Consider the following 19,061-nt stretch of genomic DNA (forward strand, 5'->3'; position numbering starts at 1 on the left):
GCTTTGTTTTCAATTATTAAACACTTGATGAGCTCCGAAGCACCAGGAGGCTGTTTATAACAATAACAACAGTTGATTGGGAAGTTTTCATGCTTGTAAACTCTTCAATAATTGGAAATAAAGCCGCTAAAGATAGAGAAAAGGTGTTCAGGTTCGTATGTGCTTTCGTGAATCTGGTCCCAGGACGGACCGAAACGTCGTCGTTTCTCGGTCTTCTGTAGTGTGGTTTGGTCCCCATATCTTCAGCCACTTTATTGTGACTCATCGTTTCATCCTCCAGGTCTACCCCAAACACAGAAGCTGCCCTTGAAGCCCAACAACACATCTCTCACTGCTTGAAAAAAAAGGATACAGAAAATGAATAGGAAAGGAAAGGAACTATCAGGGGGAAAATTAAGCAACTGACATATGTGGAGATTTTTAATGCTCAATAGGGGTGCTTCTGGCGTCGTGTGAAATACTGAGTTGGCAACTCTGCTTCTGTGTTTCAGTGGCATTAGTAAAGTGGTGGCTGGAGGTCCGTGGATTTCTCTAATACTGGAGCCTTTTTATAGCATTTTTAGGATAATGTGGAGGAACATAGACGCCGCATCCCCAAGATTAACACCATTACTGAAATATTTACAAGTTATTCCTATTAGTACTGGCAAGTGTGAGAGGAGATTCAGTCATATGAACCTGAAACTAACAACACACTCAAGAATACTCATAAATCCTGTATCAGCACTTATGTTTGTTAAATTACATGGACCTTCTCCAGTTCAGTGGAATCCTGAGCCATGTGCCATATCATGGCTGCGGTGCCACAGATGACACTAGGACAAGAGGTGCTTCACACCCCTGAAAACATCTCACACCTGTCCCTTTGTGGACACTATTGTGAAACTTCTTACTGTTGACCAGACCACACACTAGAAGGTTAAGGGACGACGACGACGTTTCGGTCCGTCCTGGACCATTCTTAAGTCGATTGTCGACTTGAGAATGGTCGACATTCACAATCGACTTGAGAATGGTCCAGGACGGACCGAAACGTCGTCCCTTCACCTTCTAGTGTGTGGTCTGGTCAACTTACTTTAGCCACGTTATTGTGACTCATCGCCTGCAAACTTCTCACTGGTTGTATTTTGTGAGCTCTAAGTGCTTGAACTTCTTAAATGGATAAATATCATAATTGATGTTTTCTCTTTCCTTGGTACTTATATTTTATGATTAATTAGTGAGTACAAACACGAAATACTTAATCGTTTGACATATATAGAAACATGATAGGAAAATGGCAGGCTTTTGTCAGGCCCACCAGAGCCTCGGCACCTATAAAACTGGCACTGTACCTCTGGCCTAACATGTGTATATATACACGGGCTGCCTGTCCCCAACACAATGGATTATTATATGAATTATTATATGTGTACTATACTAGGCTTAGGAATATTTAAATTAGTTGTTTAGCTTTATTTTTCCCGAATATAACATTAAAAGTACAAAAAGGGAATTATTCGCGGTCCATCACTACATATTGGAACATTCCACCGCAAGAGTGCAATAGTTACACTATGTGCTCTTATCTTAAGTACCACACGATCTCCCATATTTACTCAAATAAGGTAAAAACTGCATGCCAATACTCACAGAAATCACAATAGCATGATATATCAAATGAACAAATCCACAAGGGCCACGATAAGGGTTCAAACCTACGCACGGGAAGTTCCCAGCTGTGCCTTAGTCCACTGTGCCACGACATGGTAAAAAATTTACAACCTGGAGTGCTACTGCCCTCTTTAGGATCCCGCAGCTTCTCCGAAGCCCAATTGGGTTTTCACACAATTCCCCCCCTGCACCCGGGCTTTGTCAACCAAATGTTCTTCCGGAGCTGTTCACTTGAGACAGTTAAGCAAGTCCCAGCTGTGTCTGGGTACAAGTGACAGGATGAACAACCCAGCGGGTTTTCTTCCTATTGGGGAGTGTTGTACATTCTGCTATGGCGGTATGTTCACTCACAAGATGAGTGGCGCTGCCCAATAAACTCGCCCCTCGGGGCAAAATTTAAAAAAAAATTAAAAAATGTTCTTCCTCTACGGCCTTACTTCATTACACACAGATATCACAATAGCGTGATATATCAAATGAACAAATCCACGTTCCCAGCCAAGGCGCAGCTGGGAACATCCCGTACTCACCTAGTTGTGCTTGCAGGGGGGTTGAGCTTTGTCTCCTTGGTCCCGCCTCTCGACCGTCAATCAATTGGTGTACAGATTCCTGAGCCTACTGGTTGAAACTGTGTATAGAGTCAGCCTCCACCACATCACTGCCTAATGCATTCCATTTGTTAACTACTCTGACACTGAAAAAAATATTTTTAATGTCTCTGGCTCATTTGGGTACTAAGTTTCCACCTGTGTCCCCTTGTTCGCGTTCCACCCGTGCTGAAGAGTTTGTCTTTGTCCACCCTGTCAATTCACCTGATAATTTTGTACGTGGTTATCATGTCTCCCCTTACCGTTCTGCTTTTCAGGGATGTGAGGTTCAGCTCCTTCAGCCTTTCCTCTTAGCTCATACCTCTCAGTTCCGGGACGAGTCTGATGACATACCAGTTATCTTCTCTTACTTTGTCTTGTGTTTAACTAGGTATGGACTCCAGGCTGGAGCTGCATATTCCAGGACTGGTCTGACATAAGTGGTATACAGGGTCCTGAACGATTCCTTACATAAGTTTCTAAAAGCAGTTCTTATGTTGGCCAACCTAGCATATGCCGCTGTGCTAGGTTGGAATCCCGTGCGTAGGTTCGAATCCTCATCACGGCCCTCGTGGATTTGTGCATGCCAATTTCGTATAATTGGGTTCGCTCTCAACTCGCAATCGGGGATGCCAGGTTCGCATCCCGAGCAGGACTGATATGGTTGGGCATGTTTCCTTTCACCTAATGCCTTTGATCACGAGTTAACCAACGTACATATATACACGGGCTGTCTGTCTAAATAAAAAAATATTATTTGAATAATAAAAAAGCTGATGTTAAAGCTGAATTTTATTTATTATTGTTTGCCCAGTATTTGCAGTTTTCTTTTAACAGTAGCAACCAAAATATCATAGAAAGCCAGTGTTATATGGGATACTTTATGAAATATATATATATATATTTTTTGTAATTTTCCTGAATTTATTTCTCTATTGTGGCCTTGACGGGGACAAGAAGCCGTAGTCCTGTCAATGGTGCTCATATTGTTCCTGAGGATTATATTTTAAAGTGAAGCAATGTTTTGGCATTTACGGCTTCGTCAGGTTGGCGGTTCCATGGGTTAATATCCCTATTATTTTATTTGGAAGCAAATCAACAAATGCAATGTTTTATCAAATCAATGATAGACAATGTTAACACCAGTAATAAAAATAATGAAAAGTGCCTTGGCCTATACAAAGACAAGAGACTCAACCTCACCACCCACATACAACTTATAATCAAATATGTGGACTACATACGTTACATGTTTGGTGGCAAGGGAGACGATGACTTTTAATATGTAAAACAGCATTAGAATAACACCACCACCGTCATCACCGAAGCAGTTACCAATATTATTCTATTGGCTAAGCCATCTCCGTGCACACACTCATCACAATGCACTCATCCTTTCATAGACACACTCATCACTAAGTACTGACCCTTCACTGGATACTCACTCATCAGGACGCACTCCACCGTCCCTAAACACACTCAACCATTCCTGGTATTGACTTCCAGGTGAGTGAATTTGTCGTGCGAAAAGTGCACTTGCCAATCTCTATCCTTTCACCTCTAACCCCTTTCACTCCCTTTCCTTTTCTCTCCCATCAAATGTCGTCCTTATTCTACCCTCCTTCCTCTTCCAGCATCCTTCCCTTTAACTCCCATCTCCTTTCCTTTAACTCCATCTCCTTCTCTTTAACCCCCATCTCCTTCCCTTTAACCACATCTCCTTCCCTTTAACCCCCATCTCCCTCCCTTTAACCCCCATCTCCTTCCCTTTAACCCCCATCTCCTTCCCTTTAACCCCTTATCTTCTTCCCTTCGTCGCAAAATTTCTGAACTTCCTAAATTTTGCGAATACCATTTACGTGAGTAATTTAGTGGAAGAAGGCATTTGTATTTATAAAGATTGGGATCCAGCTCCTGTGCCCCACCTTAATAACTGTTGGCCATCTGATACAATGACTTTCTAAAGGGCCATGGGCCTTCAACAGTTACCTTAATTCTTATGTTCTTAATAACACTTTATCATTCAACATTCTATATAGCGTCTCTGTATCGCCTCCTCAACATTTCCTCTCTCCGGCCGGCCTGATACAGACCTGGCAGGTGAGACGCCATCGTCAGTAATGTATACTCTCAACTTGGGAGTTTATAAACGTCCAGAGCAGCCTTGAAGTTGGAGGAAGTCATCTTGTTGCTTCTTGCCGTCGGGCAACGTCCATTGCAGCCTTGTTGCTGGTGTTGATCGCTGAAAAATATGATTAAATGAGGGGGGAGGGGTGAATTTGTCTCCACAATTGTATCTTGGGCATAAAAAATGAAGAGACCAACGAAGGAGTAGGAAGTAGCACTGATGAGGAGGAAGCACTAATGAGGAGGTAGCACTGATGAGGAGGTAGCACTGATGAGGAGGTAGCACTGATGAGGAGGTAGCACTGATGAGGAAGTAGCACTGATGAGGAGGTAGCACTGATGAGGAAGTAGCACTGATGAGGAGGTAGCACTGATGAGGAGACAGCATTGATGAGCCCATCTGGGATATGCTACACATTACTCTTTCTCTCTCTACTGTCTCGTGCCTGAGGTACTTGCGCTCCTTTACCCCCTACACCCGACCCTGTGTCCAGTCTGGTAAACAAATATTCTCTGTGAGACTGTTAAGTCCCTCTGTCAGTCCAAAACATAATCTGCCTTCACTTTGCTCTTCGTCATCCTGCCATATTATTGAAATGAGGTTCCTGATAGAGTGTTTACAGCCACTCAACACCTGCTGGCCTCTGTTATATAAGCCTTGCTATATTAATACTGTCCACTGTTACCGCAGTACCTTCTCTCTTAAAGGGTAGTCGAGTAACGGATACGAACCTGTAGTGTGAATAGCTCGTATGCTTGCCTTGTATACTGCCGCCATCTGCGTATTCCAGCACTCTGGTAGCTGCCGTGTCTCCAGTGACTTGGTGTAGATAGATCTTCACACGTGTGAGTGTGTGTGTGGATGTAAATACCTTTTGCTTACTCAGCATTAAGCGTCCGTCACTGTGAAAGTGTAATCTCCCTCCCTCTACTTGCCACGGGCTCCCGTTACATAACAACACACAGTCATCAGACCCTTCCCACCACACACGTCTGCACTCACAAGAACACTCTAAGCTTTCTTCTTAGTGAGAAATATGGTGATCGAGCAGGTATATGTCAAGTACATGTATTAACACTGCTGGAGGTTGTTTAACACTTAATTCCTCTCATGGAAAATTATGACTTTTTCCTAAGAGAGAGAGAGAGAGAGAGAGAGAGAGAGAGAGAGAGAGAGAGAGAGAGAGAGAGAGAGAGAGAGAGAGAGAGAGAGAGAGAGAGAGAGAGAGAGTGTGAAAGAGAGAGAGAGAGAGAGAGAGAGAGAGAGAGAGAGAGAGAGAGAGAGAGAGAGAGAGAGAGAGAGAGAGAGAGAGAGAGAGAGAGGGAGAGAGAGAGAGAGAGAGAATTATTAGGGGAAAGGGCTAAGTCATTACGACTATATAGCACTGGGAAGGGGGTCAGGATAAGGATTTGCGATGTGAGGGCGGAAGAAATGGTGGCCAACCACTTGGACGATCGGGGATCAAACGCCGACTAGCAAGAAGCGAGACCGTCACCCTACCGTGCGGCCCAAGTGGAACCCAACCCAACTTCATCAGCGGCAGATATAGAGAATAACACAAAATGAATACCGTTGTTAAGAAAAATTCACTCCGTTGATTGCGAATGAACAAAAAAGTGGAAATTACATTAAGAAAACAGGAACTATAAGAAATCAGAGAGTTCCTAGACAAGATACATTGGAAGAATGTTCGCGGTAACTCTGTACACGTATTGATGCACCTGGCAACAATGAGGTGCAAGGAAGCAGAGGAGGCGTTTATGTTAGACTTATAAGACATGGAAACTAAACAGAGACATGACGTAACTTGAGAAGGGTGATGTGCAGTTAAGAGGCCTGGCTCCTTGTGCCCCGCCTCGTTGCAGAGGTTCTACGTGCATGCATGTATAGTGTTTGAATTATTAGTATTAATCCTGAGTTATGATTGGAGTCCCTTCTGCTGTGTGACTGATGTGCAATTCAGTGGTACTGTGGTGTGTGCAGCTGTGAACCTGCCCAGGCCACACTCGTGGCATGGGGACTGCCAGCTTAGAGACGGCTGGTGCTGCCTCAAAGGAACTCAAACCAGAGTGCTAGAACATCATTTGGTACACAAGAGGTAGATGCAAGCATTCAAGACAGAATATTTGAAATCAAACTTATAATGGGACTAAAGCTTCTGCGTGATAACAAAAACAACATTGTGTCAGTTGAACTGTTAGAAAACATATGTAATGGAACAAACGAGTCTAAATGGATTCAAAGAACATCCACACATATGCAAAATGATGGGACTGCACGATGTATATACAGATGGACAAGTATAGCACTTCCTTCCACCCTGGCAGATAGTACCTTTTGACATCCTGACCCCTGCATACCCCACCAAGAAACTAATCACAAACAACCCTCATGCTCAGCTTGCTGCTAAATTAAGCACCATAGAATACATTCACAATATATGAAATAACAACAACATTGCACAGACCATATATACTGACGGATCACTCAATACAGCTACAGGGAGAGCAGGAAGTACTGTTATTGCTCATCAGCCCGATGGTAACACAATTCAAAGGAATACAAGAGTTAGTAACTGGGCGTCCACAATGCAAGCTGAATTGGTAGCAATACTTATAACTCAAAATTATTGACTACACTGAAGTAGACAGCTAATTTATTTCCGACTACACTGTGACTACTACTACACCGACTATTTCCTCACTCCGAGCAATAAATAGTTTGCAATCAAATAATAACGTGCTTGTCTCAGAAGCCAGACATAGATATATAAGCATACTTAGCAAGAAGGTAAATATGAAAATGTTGTGGATTCCTTCTCACATTGGCATGCAGGAACATGACAAAGTTGACGCCCTTGCTAAGGCTGCAGTAAATAAAGACAGTATTGAGCGGAATCTTGAGTTATCAAATTGGTCCCTTAAAAGTGTCATTAGCCGAGAACTCTTGGATGAATTTAAAGAAAGTAGAACAGTGCAAACTGAAACCAGCAGGTCCATTGTTTACCTTAATGAAATGTGTGAAGTAAAACATGTGTATGGGGCAAGTAACAAAATAAGCAGACTAACAAACGTTGTCACAGCTCGAATGAGACTTGACTACAAGTATCTCTGGCAGTTCGGCTTGTATTGGATCTCGATGAAGTAAAGTGTAAAGTGTGTGGACATAGGCAGGGACACACACTCGAACACTATATCTTGGACTGTAGTAATATTGAGCCATTTAGAGATAAATCAAAACTCACGTTCTATGAAATGGCAAACCATCTTATTACTAAGGATAAAATACCTGAAATCCTTGCACTGTATCCATATTTCCCTTCCAGTAGATAAACGACATATGAGATTAAGAAACAAGTAGTGTATTGTGAAGACTAATAATAACAAACAGCATATCCCCAATGACTGTAATATCCCCAATGACTGTAATATCCCCAATGACTGTAATATCCCCAATGACTGTAATATCCCCAATGACTGTAATATCCCCACTGCTCAAACAATTATGTATAAGCGGTAAGACCTACCATTAATGTATAATGACTTACTGTAAATATATAGCTCTTGAAATAGAAAATTTTCTGTAACTAGCTGACACGGTAATTATAAGGTGTTAAGGATAGATGATATTGTTAATGTAATTATCTCCGGTGAGGTCTGATAAAGACCTTTTGTGCCCTCTGTAATCCTTTTTGCGCTACCGCTCACAGGATGAGTATGGGGTGCACAATAAACTAACCGCCTTCGGCGGCAACAATCAAAATCAGTTGAGAATAAGGGTGATGTACAGTGAGGTGATGTACAGTGAGGTGATGTACAGTGAGGTGATGTACAGTGATGTGATGTACAGTGATGTGATGTACAGTGAGGTGATGTACAGTGATGTGATGTACAGTGAGGTGATGTACAGTGATGTGATGTACAGTGATGTGATGTACAGTGAGGTGATGTACAGTGAGGTGATGTACAGTGAGGTGATGTACAGTGAGGTGATGTACAGTGAGGTGATGTACAGTGAGGTGATGTACAGTGAGGTGATGTACAGTGAGGTGATGTACAGTGAGGTGATGTACAGTGAGGTGATGTACAGTGAGGTGATGTACAGTGATGTGATGTACAGTGAGGTGATGTACAGTGATGTGATGTACAGTGAGGTGATGTACAGTGAGGTGATGTACAGTGAGGTGATGTACAGTGAGGTGATGTACAGTGAGGTGATGTACAGTGAGGTGATGTACAGTGAGGTGATGTACAGTGAGGTGATGTACAGTGATGTGATGTACAGTGAGGTGATGTACAGTGAGGTGATGTACAGTGAGGTGATGTACAGTGAGGTGATGTACAGTGAGGTGATGTACAGTGATGTGATGTACAGTGAGGTGATGTACAGTGAGGTGATGTACAGTGAGGTGATGTACAGTGAGGTGATGTACAGTGATGTGATGTACAGTGAGGTGATGTACAGTGATGTGATGTACAATGAGGTGATGTACAGTGATGTGATGTACAGTGAGGTGATGTACAGTGATGTGATGTACAGTGAGGTGATGTACAGTGATGTGATGTACAGTGAGGTGATGTACAGTGATGTGATGTACAGTGAGGTGATGTACAGTGATGTGATGTACAGTGAGGTGATGTACAGTGATGTGATGTACAGTGAGGTGATGTACAGTGAGGTGATGTACAGTGAGGTGATGTACAGTGAGGTGATGTACAGTGATGTGATGTACAGTGAGGTGTACAGTGAGGTGATGTACAGTGAGGTGATGTACAGTGAGGTGATGTACAGTGAGGTGATGTACAGTGATGTGATGTACAGTGAGGTGATGTACAGTGATGTGATGTACAGTGAGGTGATGTACAGTGATGTGATGTACAGTGAGGTGATGTACAGTGATGTGATGTACAGTGAGGTGATGTACAGTGAGGTGATGTACAGTGAGGTGATGTACAGTGAGGTGATGTACAGTGAGGTGATGTACAGTGATGTGATGTACAGTGAGGTGATGTACAGTGAGGTGATGTACAGTGATGTGATGTACAGTGAGGTGATGTACAGTGATGTGATGTACAGTGAGGTGATGTACAGTGAGGTGATGTACAGTGAGGTGATGTACAGTGATGTGATGTACAGTGAGGTGATGTACAGTGATGTGATGTACAGTGAGGTGATGTACAGTGATGTGATGTACAGTGAGGTGATGTACAGTGAGGTGATGTACAGTGAGGTGATGTACAGTGAGGTGATGTACAGTGAGGTGATGTACAGTGATGTGATGTACAGTGAGGTGATGTACAGTGAGGTGATGTACAGTGATGTGATGTACAGTGAGGTGATGTACAGTGATGTGATGTACAGTGAGGTGATGTACAGTGAGGTGATGTACAGTGAGGTGATGTACAGTGATGTGATGTACAGTGAGGTGATGTACAGTGATGTGATGTCCAGTGAGGTGATGTACAGTGATGTGATGTACAGTGAGGTGATGTACAGTGATGTGATGTACAGTGAGGTGATGTACAGTGAGGTGATGTACAGTGAGGTGATGTCCAGTGAGGTGATGTACAGTGAGGTGATGTACAGTGAGGTGATGTACAGTGAGGTGATGTACAGTGAGGTGATTTACAGTTGTGAGGTGATGTACAGTTGTGAGGTGAACCTCATGGTAAGGTGAGGAACAGCACGGTAAAGATCCCGCTGTGTATCCTTGATCAGACCTGCTGCTGGACCTGGCCTCCAAGTGAACAGTCTGGTTTTTGGTCCTAGAAACTGAGAACTTATATATATATATATATATATATATATATATATATATATATATATATATATATATATATATATATATATATATATATATATATATATATATGCGAACAAGTCTGAATGGTCCCCCAGGACTATATGCGACTGAAAACTCACACCCCAGAAGTGACACGAACCCATACTCCCAGGAGCAGACCCGGTCCTAAGGAGCCGGTCGGCCGAGCGGACAGCACGCTGTACTTGTGATCCTGTGGTCCTGGGTTCGATCCCAGGCGCCGGCGAGAAACAATGGGCAGAGTTTCTTTCACCTATGCCCCTGTTACCTAGCAGTAAAACAAGTACCTGGGTGTTAGTCAGCTGTCACGGGATGCTTCCTGGGGGTGGAGGCCTGATCGTGGACCGGGCCGCGGGGACACTAAAAAGCCCCGAAATCATCTCAAGATAATCTCAAGATAACCCCTCGAACAGCTTCCCTCATTATGAGACATAATATCTTTGCCTTCTCTGATAAACTGATGTGTACTAATGAAGTATATTAAAAAAAAGTTATGGAGACTGTGCTGCACAATATATGCTACATTAGACACCACGAACACTGAGTAGATGTCTTACACTTCATTTGCAAGAGGGAGGTGTTAAGCAGCATCACTCCCAACACCACAACACCATCCTGAATCCCCAAGACATAGTGAACGATACGACAATAATCACATGCACTGACGATCGACGGAGGCCCCATACGCTTGAGGCCATGTTCAATCTAGAGCTGACTCTAGTAATCAACATTCAGATAAATTCGACTTCGAACATACAGCTGTTTGATGGTCCTCCATTAACCCAAAAGGGAGATGGCAGACCTGGTGGACAACTACAGTCTCCGTGGTGTAGTGGTAAGACACTCGCCTGGCGTTCCGCGAGCGCTATGTCATGGGTTCGTATCCTGGCCGGGGAGGATTTACTGGGCGCAATTCCTTAACTGTAGCCTCTGTTTAACTCAACAGTAAAATGTGTACTTGGATGAAAAAACGATTCTTCGCGACAGGGGATCGTATTCCAGGGACCTGCCCGAAACGCTACGCGTACTAGTGGCTGTACAAGAATGTATCAACTCTTGTATATATCTCAAAAAAAAAAAAAAACTAGACGCTGTAGTCAGGCATCAATCATCTCACCCTAGCCATCAGTGCTTAAAGATATGGTAAGGAAATTGATGCTTAACATGCACCCACAACATGCACCCACAACAATGCCAGAGTGACACCACTCGTGGCATTATTGGACACAAATATTTCATCAAATCACTTCAACATTATGGGGTCGCTCGAGCATCAAGTGAACGTAAGGCGTGAATGGTCCTTAAGTCAATATACAACCTAAAGATAGAAATCGACCCGGGCACCACCGGGTACTCCCACTAGTGAGCTATATTGCAGAGAACAGACGAACTGTTGTCGTTTCGGGTAAGTCAAGAAAATGGCAATTCGATGTAGGGGGTAATGCTTGGTGGAGAAGGAGGGGGGATGGAAGCTTTTGGGCTCGGGTGGTCCCTGCACGGAGTGGGGGAAGGGTTTCTGGGCAAGAGGGGTTGTGGGAGGGGGGAAAGGGGGGGTTCTGGGTAGGGGGACATGCCTGGCGGGGGTGAAAAGTCATGGGAAGAGCGCTTTTTTTTTTGTCTGAGCCTCTCACTTGTGACGCAGTATAAAGGAGGAGACGACGTTTCCCCACATCACAGTCATCTCTTCCCGACAACCATGAAGCTGGTAAGTAGTTGTGTGCGTGTGTGTGTGTGTGTGCGTGTATGATTATGTGTGTGTGTGCGTGTATGTGTGTGTGTGTGTGCGTGTATGTGTGTGTGTGCGTGTATGTGTGTGTGTGTGTGTGTGTGTGTGTGAATGATTGTGTGTGTGAGCGTGCGTGTTCTCACCAAGATCTGCTTGCAGGGTCGAGCTAGGCTCTTGGCCCCGCCTTCCGAACGTTCTTAGATTAATGACTTATTTCTCACGCTTTTATCATATTTACATTTAAAACTTGGATTCGATTTAGCTTCAACGACTTCTGCGTCTAACCTGCTCCACTTATAGAGCTCTGACACTGAACACGTTCTTCCTGACGTCCCTGTGACTAATTTGCGTGTCCGTGTGTGCGTGTGTGTGTGTGTGTGTGTCTGTGTGTGTGTGTGTGTGTGCGTGTGCGTGTGTGTGAGTGTGAGTGTGTGTGTGTGTGTGTGTGTGTGTGTGTGTGTGTGTGTGTGTGTGTGTGTACGTGCGTGCGCCCCTTGTTCGTAAATAATGTCCTTGACTGGTCTATCAATTCCTTTCAAAGTTTTATAGGTAGCAATCACGTCTCCCCGAAACCTGCTGTTTTCCAGGGACGAGTGCGTGCTTGAAGGGGTTGAGCATCAGCTCCGTGACCCCGCCTTTCTCTTATCACTCATGGAATGTAATGCATCTCCAACTTCCTATTTTTTAATACATCCTTTATTGCCCACCTTGCTTTGTAATGGTGCTTGCTTTATCAAACATTCTTTGTTATAGTGCTTGCTCTATCATACTTGCTTTGTTATCATAGTTGCTTTGAGAATGTTTACCTCATAACCGCCTCATATTTTTTTTTTTTTTTTTTTGAGATATATACAAGAGTTGTTACATTCTTGTACAGCCACTAGTACGCGTAGCGTTTCGGGCAGGTCCCTGGAATACGATCCCCTGCCGCGAAGAATCGTTTTTTCATCCAAGTACACATTTTACTGTTGCGTTAAACAGAGGCTACAGTTAAGGAATTGCGCCCAGTAAATCCTCCCCGGCCAGGATAAGAACCCATGACATAGCGCTCGCGGAACGCCAGGCGAGTGTCTTACCACTACACCACGGAGACTGCTCTTGCTTTCCTTATTTACTATTCTTACACCTTAAGATGCTGCTCTCGTCCCTGTGACCAGCTTAAACCACCCAACCACTTGGGATGGACGGTAGAGCGACGGTCTCGCTTCATGCAGGTCGGCGTTTAATTCCCGACCGTCCAAGTGGTTGGGTACCATTCCTTCCCTCCGTCCCATCCCAAATCCTTATCCTGACCTCTGCCAAGTGCTATATAGTCGTAATGACTTTGCGCTTTCCCTTGATAGTACCCTACATCCCCCGTTTTCTTCCACGTATCCTGAACATGTCATCATTGTCGACGATGTTTAATTCCTCGTCATTTCAGAATTCAAGTCAATAGAATTCATTTTTAATTCCTCTAAGAATCTTATACGTCGTAATCATATCCTCCCTCATGTTCCAGACGAGCAAGTTACCTTAATCTTTCTTCAGATTCCCACCTGTTCAGTACAGATGTCTTGTGGAATGCACGTGTTTTTGTTTTTGTTTGTTTAGATAGATATTCAGCAACCCCGGTTCCACTTCTCGAGCCGTCGAAGGTTGGGATGCTTAGGGGAGCCGGTCGGCCGAGCGGACAGCACGCTGGACTTGTGATCCTGTGGTCCTGGGTTCGATCCCAGGCGCCGGCGAGAAACAATGGGCAGAGTTTCCTTCACCCTATGCCCCTGTTACCTAGCAGTAAAATAGGTACCTGGGTGTTAGTCAGCTGTCACGGGCTGCTTCCTGGGGGTGGAGGCCTGGTCGAAGACCGGGCCGCGGGGACACTAAAGCCCCGAAATCATCTCAAGATAACCTCAAGATAACAACCTTCTCTGTTCCTATTGTAATAAAATTGTCAGACTCATTCGTTAGCTTGATTGATTGTTGCCGTCGGAGGCGGCTAATTTATTGTGCTCCCCATACCCATCCTGTGAGCGGTAGCGCAAAAGGCATTACAGAGGGGCACAAAAGGTCTTTATCAGACCTCATCTTAGATTATTTCATAAACAATTTCATCTATCCTTCACACCTTATAGTTACAATGTCAGCTAGTTACAGAGAAAGTGCTATTACAAGAGCTATATATTTACAGTAAGTTATTATACATTAATGGTAGGTCTTATCGCTAATACATAATAGTTTGAGCAATGGAGATAATCATAGGGGAGCTTCTGTTTATTATTAGTCTTCACAATACACTACTTGTTTCTTCATCTCATATGTCGTTTATCTACTGGAAGCGAAATTCGTTAGCTAATTGGTTTCATCCTGACGAACCAATCTTGTGTGTCCTTATGTCTCATCTGGGTCTCTAGCTCCCGTCCCTGGTCTCTAGTTCCGCCCCTGGTCTCTAGCTCCCGTCCCTGGTCTCTAGTTTCCGTCCCCTGGTCTCTAGCTCCCGTCCCTGGTCTCTAGTTCTCGTCCCTGGTCTCTAGCTCCCGTCCCTGGTCTCTATAGCTCCCGTCCCTGATCTCTAGTTCCGCCCCTGGTCTCTAGCTCCCGTCTCTGGTCTCTAGTTCCGCCCCTGGTCTCTAGCTCCCGTCTCTGGTCTCTAGTTCCCGTCTCTGGTCTCTAGCTCCCGTCCCTGGTCTCTTGTTCCCGTCCCTGGTCTCTATAGCTCCCGTCCCTGATCTCTAGTTCCCGTCCCTGGTCTCTAGTTCCCGTCCTTGGTCTCTAGTTCCCGTCCCTGATCTCTAGTTCCCGTCCCTGGTCCCTAGTTCCAGTCCCTGATTTCTAGTTCCCGTCCCTGATCTCTAGTTCCCGTCCCTGGTCTCTAGTTCCCGTCCCTGGTCTCTATTTCCCGTCCCTGGTCTCTATTTTCCGTCCCCTGGTCTCTAGTTCCCGTCCCTGATCTCAAGTTCCCGTCCCTGGTCTCTAGTTCCCGTCCCTGGTCTCTATTTCCCGTCCCTGGTCTCTATTTTCCGTCCCCTGGTCTCTAGTTCCCGTCCCTGGTCTCTAGTTCCCGTCCCTGGTCTCTATTTTCCGTCCCCTGGTCTCTAGTTCCCGTCCCTGGTCTCTAGTTCCCGTCCCCTGGTCTCTAGCTCCCGTTCCTGGTCTCTAGTTTCCGTTCCTGGTCTCTAGTTTCCGTCCCAGGTCTCTAGCTCCCGTCCCTGATCTCTAGTTCCCGTCCCTGGTCTCTAGTTCCCGTCCCTGATCTCTAGTTCTCGTCCCTGGTCTCTAGTTCCCGTCCCTGGTCTCTAGTTCCCGTCCCTGGTCTCTAGTTCCCGTCCCTGATCTCTAGTTCCCGTCCCTGGTCTCTAGTTCCCGTCCCTGGTCTCTATTTTCCGTCCCCTGGTCTCTAGTTCCCGTCCCTGGTCTCTAGTTCCCGTCCCTGGTCTCTAGCTCCCGTCCCTGGTCTCTATTTTCCGTCCCTGATCTCTAGTTCCCGTCCCTGGTCTCTAGTTCCCGTCCCTGGTCTCTAGTTCCCGTCCCTGGTCTCTAGTTCCCGTCCCTGGTCTCTATTTTCCGTCCCTGGTCTCTATTTTCCGTCCCTGGTCTCTAGTTCCCGTCCCTGGTCTCTAGTTTCCGTCCCTGGTCTGTATTTTCCGTCCCCTGGTCTCTAGTTCCCGTCCCTGGTCTCTAGTTCTCGTCCCTGATCTCTAGTTTCCGTCTCCTGGTCTCTAGTTCCCGTCCCTGGTCTCTAGTTTCCGTCCCTGGTCTCTATTTTCCGTCCCTGGTCTCTAGTTCCCGTCCCTGGTCTCTAGTTCCCGTCCCTGGTCTCTAGTTCGCGTCCCTGGTCTCTATTTTCCGTCCCTGGTCTCTAGTTCCCGTCCCTGGTCTCTAGTTCCCGTCCCTGGTCTCTATTTTCCGTCCCCTGGTCTCTAGCTCCCGTCCCTGGTCTCTAGTTCCCGTCCCTGGTCTCTAGCTCCCGTCCCTGGTCTCTAGTTCCCGTCCCTGGTCTCTAGTTCCCGTCCCTGGTCTCTAGTTTCCGTCTCCTGGTCTCTAGTTCCCGTCCCTGGTCTCTAGCTCCCGTCCCTGGTCTCTAGTTCCCGTCCCTGGTCTCTAGTTCCCGTCCCTGGTCTCTAGTTCCCGTCCCTGGTCTCTAGTTCCCGTCCCTGGTCTCTAGTTCCTACTTCGGTACATGTGTCTGTGTTCCGATTGAACAAGCAGATTGGACCATAAGGACTAAAATAATCCACATGTGAACAATAGGAACGTATTGTACTTTAACACGGTGGGGCCTGACAGCTGAGTGGACAGCACTTCGGATTCATAGTTCTGAGATTCCGAGTTCGATCCCCGGTGGAGGCGGAAGCAAATGGGCAGAGTTTCTTTCACCCTGGTGCCCCTGTTCCCCAGCAGTAAATAGGTACCTGGGAGTTAGCTATGATGAATCCATCGTTCTCGTCATTGGTGAGCATCAGCTATCACCTGGCTACCGTCAGGACCGTCGCATGCTCATCGTGTCGGTGTCCACCTTCGACAGGTCGTGTTCACCGCCCTGGTCGCCTTCGCCGCCGCCGCTAAGCTGCCCGGAGAGTCGCCGCAGCCTCCCACAGCCGTCGTGGAGGCCGCCCACCTGCAGGCGCCACAGCCTCCCATAGCCATCCTGCGGGACGACCGTCTGGCGCCGCATGGAGCCGTCTACAAGACCGACTTCGAGACCGAGAATGGCATCGTGGTCAGCGAGAGCGGCCAAGCTGGCTCGGGCGGCCAAAGTAACGCCGAAGGCTTCATCTCGTAAGTCGGATGATATCATCCCAACCTATATATGTCACACAAATTTACGAAACCCCTAGATCCCGTATATCCATTATCTCCATTTCAAACTCCTTTTGGGGTGTGGTTGCAGGTACACCTCCCCCGAGGGCCAGCCAAGTACATATCTCCTACATCGCTAACGAGTTCGGCTTCCAGCCCCAGGGCGACCAGATCCCGACGCCACACCCCCTCCCAGCTCACGCCATCGCCCAAATCGCCTTCGCTGAGGAGCAAGCTCGCCTCAGGGCCCAGTCTGAGAACTGAGAGTGCCATTGACGGTGGTGCCACGGGGCTGGCACCCGTGGCACCCGTCTCGTCTACAGAGTGCCGCTTGTTACAGGCCATCAGATTTCTCGGATAATCCGAGAATGATTTTTGTTATTGATTTTTGGTTTTATAATTAGTCTCAATGACTGATATAGTGGAAGCCATATGGGTTCTGTGACGATGACAGCCATGTTTGTTTGTCACGATGATGGCTGTGTTGTTTGTCTGAATGACAGCCATAGTGTCTACCACATTGACAGTCATGGTGTGTCACTCAAATAGACATGGCGTCTGTCAAACTGACAGCTATAGCGTCTGTCACATCGACTGCCATGGAGTTTGTCACAATGACAGAATAACGTGCCACACCGACAGCCATGGTGCTTGTCAATGACAGCCATGGTGCCTGTCAATGACAGCAATGGTGACTCAATGACAGCCATGGTGACTGTCAATGACAACAATGGTGCCTGTCAATGACAGCAATGGTGACTGTCAACGACAATCATGACAACTGTCACAACGACATTAGGCTTTCACAACCACCCAATATTTCTCTCTAGTCCCAAAGAAAGCACATTTGTTTACAATACTATACTTATGTACGATGAAAAATAAAGATTCTCGCTTGATTGGTTATTATATATCCCAGGACGACTGAGGTACCCGGAAAATAATATAATATTTATCCTACGACGGACGAGAGGTCACGCAGCAAGAAGACATTTGATACATGTTTACAACAAGTGTTAAACATGCTTAATGTAATTTTCATACAGTTGTATTGAAGCAATTGTATAAGTGTTGCTCGAAGTGTATGAGTAAGTGTGTGACTTGGAGGGTAGAAGAACTCGTAGAACCCTGCGCAGGTACACTCCAGGTGAAGGTTGCTCTTGCCTACCCACCCGGGTTGCAACCCAGCAACCCACTATGCACACCCAAACGCCCACCCGCTCGTCCGCCCGCCCGTTAACTCGCCTGTCTTCAAGGTTACCCGCTTTTAAACCAATTACACTCTCACCCCAACACTCCAGCCTGGAGCAATGTCTGCCATCTTCACCAGCACCATCATCACCACCATCTCCACCATTCTCACCATCAAAATCATCACCACCAACACAATCCCCAACATACCCGTACTTCACCACTGTTACAACAATTTTCACCCCTCCTCAATCCCACCACCACCACTAACACCAGTACTCTCAACAGTCCCATTACAACCACAATCACCACCATTACAACAACCACAATCACCATCACCACCACTAGAACAACCACAATCACCACCACTACAACAACCACAATCACCATCACTACCACTAGAACAATCACAATCACCATCACTACAACAACCACAATTACCTCCACTACAAAACACACAATCACCATTACTACAGCTTCCATTATCACAGATATTCTGGACACAACTAGGTACATCAGCAGACAGTCTGGACACAACTAGGTACATCAGCAGACAGTCTGGACACAACTAGGTACATCAGCAGACAGTCTGGACACAACTAGGTACATCAGCAGACAATCTGGACACAACTAGGTACATCAGCAGACAGTCTGGACACAACTAGGTACATCAGCAGACAGTCTGGACACAACTAGGTATATCAGCAGTCAGTCTGGACACAACTAGGTACATCAGCAGTCAGTCTGGACACAACTAGGTACATCAGCAGACAGTCTGGACACAACTAGGTACATCAGCAGACAGTCTGGACACAACTAGGTACATCAGCAGTCAGTTTGGACACAAATAGGTACATCAGCAGACAGTCTGGACACAACTAGGTACATCAGCAGACAGTCTGGACACAACTAGGTACATCAGCAGACAGTCTGGACACAACTAGGTACATCAGCAGACAATCTGGACACAGGAATACCTTACAGCTGGAATACCCCAAACACCCAGCAGCATGCCTGAAGCCTGATGTCTGTACCCTTGCGAGAGGTGTCTCTAGCTCTCCTCTTCCTCTCTGTCTCTCTCTGTCTCTCTCTGTCTGTCTCTCTCTGTCTCTCTCTGTCTCTCTCTCTCTGTCTCTCTCTGTCTCTCTCTCTCTCTCTCTCTCTCTCTCTCTCTCT

At 46.0% G+C, this 19,061-nt stretch overlaps 1 protein-coding gene across 1 annotated transcript; it reads left to right on the forward strand.

Moving 5' to 3' along the window:
- Nucleotides 1-11,814: 11,814 nt before the first annotated feature.
- Nucleotides 11,815-17,593, forward strand: LOC123772329 (cuticle protein AM1199). The gene is given in 4 exon segments (XM_045765420.2): nt 11,815-11,894; nt 16,420-16,673; nt 16,786-16,807; nt 16,809-17,593. Coding segments are annotated over 4 exon segments (435 nt in total). The 5' UTR covers nt 11,815-11,885; the 3' UTR covers nt 16,959-17,593.
- Nucleotides 17,594-19,061: the final 1,468 nt, after the last annotated feature.

The sequence above is a fragment of the Procambarus clarkii genome, chromosome 69 (assembly GCF_040958095.1).
Source record: "Procambarus clarkii isolate CNS0578487 chromosome 69, FALCON_Pclarkii_2.0, whole genome shotgun sequence".
NCBI classification, from domain to species: domain Eukaryota; kingdom Metazoa; phylum Arthropoda; class Malacostraca; order Decapoda; family Cambaridae; genus Procambarus; species Procambarus clarkii.